This window comes from Austrofundulus limnaeus, unplaced genomic scaffold (assembly GCF_001266775.1).
Source record: "Austrofundulus limnaeus strain Quisiro unplaced genomic scaffold, Austrofundulus_limnaeus-1.0 Scaffold925, whole genome shotgun sequence".
NCBI lineage: Eukaryota > Metazoa > Chordata > Actinopteri > Cyprinodontiformes > Rivulidae > Austrofundulus > Austrofundulus limnaeus.
Genome location: NW_013953327.1, coordinates 29,902 through 32,927, shown reverse-complemented (window position 1 = coordinate 32,927; position 3,026 = coordinate 29,902). Strand labels below are relative to the sequence as shown.

Here is a 3,026-nt window from a genome sequence, read left to right as displayed (position 1 = left end):
TGTCCGGACCGGCAGCTTCTGGCAGGATTTATAACTTTGGTTGAAAAGGGGAGGGTCTTGCCGGCCCGGCCGAGGAGTGCCTTCTAGAGTTCATTGGCTTAGCTCATGTCGATCATGAAAATCAACCAATAAGCTGTTGCGATAGACAAAAATTGTTTATAATATTTTTTTAGGTTCATGACAGACCCGGGCCGGCCCATATATGAGCGTTGGCCCACCGGGCATTGCCCGGTACGCCAGATGGCCATTCCAGCCTTGATACCAATAAAGATATAACACAGGAACAGACCGTGTTAGACAGTGTGTTGTAATAAAGAAGAGATGTTTTTATTGGATCTTTTTGTTTAAAATGTTTTCTTTGTCATTAATTTTTACAGATATTCTAGCAAATGCCTACATGTCCATGTTTTTCACCTGTGGACAGAATCCACATTTCTCTCAACAAGCTTTTAGTGCCTACGTCAAAGCTGTGAGTCCTCACACACTCTGTAGGTTAGAAATGAGCGTGTTGACGTATGTTTTAATCACATCTTATCGACCTATAGGAGACCTCAGATAAAATCGCCCCTTGTATCCCAGAGCTGCACTTCAACAGAGCCAACCTGTTTCAGTATGAGGAGATGTTTTCATGTGCGCTCAACGGACACAGCAAGGCGGCGGAACTGGACCCGAGCTTTGAGGAGCCGCGAGAGAGAGAGAGGCAGCTGCTGGAGTATCTGGAGAGAGTGACGGACCTCATCCAGAACAAGGTAGAAGAGTTGCTCTGTTCTGTTGTTGCGTTAAACGTAATTAATTATCATCGTAAGGCTGTATTTCACTGGGCTGCAGCTGTTGGATATGGAGAGCCCTTTCATTCAAAATTAAATAAATAAGTAATGTAATCAATAAAGCATTAATAAATATTCCATTAAATAAATAAATCTCCCTGTGAAATAAAACAAAATCGATAAAATTATAATACATTTTTAGCATGTCTTTATTTATTTACAGGGTTCCCTCAGGTCCTTGAAATCCTTGAAAGTTTGTGAATTTGAAAAAATGATTTGAAGGCCCTGGAAAGTTTGTGAAAACAGCCAAAAATTACACTTGTCCTTGAAAGTCCTTGAATATAATGTTGACCAAGGTGTKGGAACCCTGTATGCATTTAACAAAATAAAATTTTACCGTATTTATATTATGATTTATTCATTCATTCATTCCATATTGTAGTTTTATTTTGTGACACTTTTATTTTTTAAAGCTACTTTACATATTTCAGGGACTTTTATTTTGAACTCCCTTTTTATTCCATGCTGTTTAATTTTTTCATGTCGTTTCATTTCATGGTCCAGTATGCAAATGAGGGGGCGGAGTTTTCCCTGTGGGTTGGTATTTAGGAAATGTTCTGTTTCACCACCAGAGTGGGGATTCTTGCCTGCCTGGCGTTTCTTCATAATAAAACGTTCATTTTTATAAATAAAACAGACACATGTCCATAAATGAGTTGAGTGACTGTCACTAATACAGTATTAAAGGCTTTGCAGAGATACTTATGGTGGCTTTGGGCCAAATAACAGTTTTATTCAATAGCCTGTATTCAATTCCCAAACACTTGCTTTTTCTCACGGTAAAAGCAAAATAAGACAAATTTTAAAATTTATTTATTTCATTTCGAATAAATAGTCTCTCATAGTTGGAAACTAGTAGTTGTAATAAAACTGATTCAAAATAAAAAAGCATCTCCTGAATAGAGTGCTAATATACAGTTTTTAAGTGGTTGCAAAGATATTTCTGACCACATGGTGACAGCAGAGTGAAGTTTTATTCTAACCCTCTTCTTCCTCCTGACTTTCTGTCCAGGGGAAAGTTAAAGCACGTCGTCTGAAGATGATGCTGTCGCAGCTCGACACGTCGGCTCTGGGTCCCTGCTCGTCTCCGCAGTTTCGCTCCCCCTCTGGTCGCGTGGGCAGTCTGGTGCCACAGCCTCTTTCCTACCTCACACACGGTCACATGGCCGGGGTAGCAGTTCTGGGAAAGGTGGTGTTCAGCCTGGCCCCAGAGGGCCGCATGGCCTTGTGAGTTTTAAACAGCTGTAATCCACAGGCAGTTTGGTGGAACAGCGGCATCTGATTGCAATAAAAAAAAATCCTACGTTGTTTGTTTCCCAGCACGTTCGGTATGGTCGACAAGGAAGAGACGTGTATCGTGGTGATGGTTTACAACACAGCAGACAGCTGGGGCGTCCTGATAGGCGACTCCGTGGCCATTCCTGAACCTAAYGTCAAGCGACACAGTATCACACATAAAAATAAGGTCAGTGTCTCGTGCTCTTTGCTTACCTTTGGCACAGTAATCCAGTCTAACTCTTCCACCACCTCCTCCCTACGACAGTCGTTCGATTTCAAAAGCATACGAGTGGATTCTCCTCTGCTGCTCATCGTCAACGGCAAGAAGCAAAACCTCAAGAGTCAGATTCCTGTTACTGTCTGCTACAAGCAAAAGAGCGAATGAAACACAAAAAAGGACCGAAAACTTTAGCTGAGTTCATGTTTTCTGAATGTTGAGCGTTCTCAAAGTTTGTGCCAGTTCTAGTTTTTTTTTTTTCCCCTGTACATGTTGCCTTGTTTTGTTCATATTTATGATTTCTTAAAAGTTTGTTATGGTGGAGACCACTGTGGAGTTATTTTCTAAATAAATATATAAACTTTGATGTGGAGTTTTCAGTTTACTTCCAAAATAGTTTTTTTTTTTGTGTTGACCTGAAGCAGCAGCTCAGTTTTATACATTCTGCCCTTGAGCTGACACGAACAGTACCAGGATCCATAAATATTCATGTTGTGATATTTAGCTTTTTCCTTGTTGCACAGGACATTATTTAACCATCAGTTCATGGCTACAAAGACTAAGAAAGAAATAAAAAGATAACACTGATTTGGACAGAAAGCGTTTTTTGTTGATTGTTAATAATATGCATTAAAAATGTCACATTTAATACTTCAAATAAGGAATCAATCAGCAGGAGGTTCAAGTGTAACTTTATATATATA

The 3,026-nt window shown here is 39.8% G+C and overlaps 1 protein-coding gene across 1 annotated transcript in view; it reads left to right on the top strand.

The window, feature by feature from the left end:
- ttc5 (tetratricopeptide repeat domain 5) overlaps positions 1 to 2,689 on the top strand; it is a 10,059-nt gene extending 7,370 nt beyond the window's left edge. Inside the window, exons 5-9 of the mRNA XM_014029598.1 lie at positions 378 to 469; positions 546 to 749; positions 1,840 to 2,054; positions 2,148 to 2,292; positions 2,371 to 2,689. Coding sequence (XP_013885052.1) covers positions 378 to 469; positions 546 to 749; positions 1,840 to 2,054; positions 2,148 to 2,292; positions 2,371 to 2,490 — 776 coding nt within the window. The 3' untranslated portion in view covers positions 2,491 to 2,689. The remainder of the gene's footprint in view (positions 1 to 377; positions 470 to 545; positions 750 to 1,839; positions 2,055 to 2,147; positions 2,293 to 2,370) is intronic.
- The last annotated feature ends 337 nt before the right edge of the window (positions 2,690 to 3,026 follow it).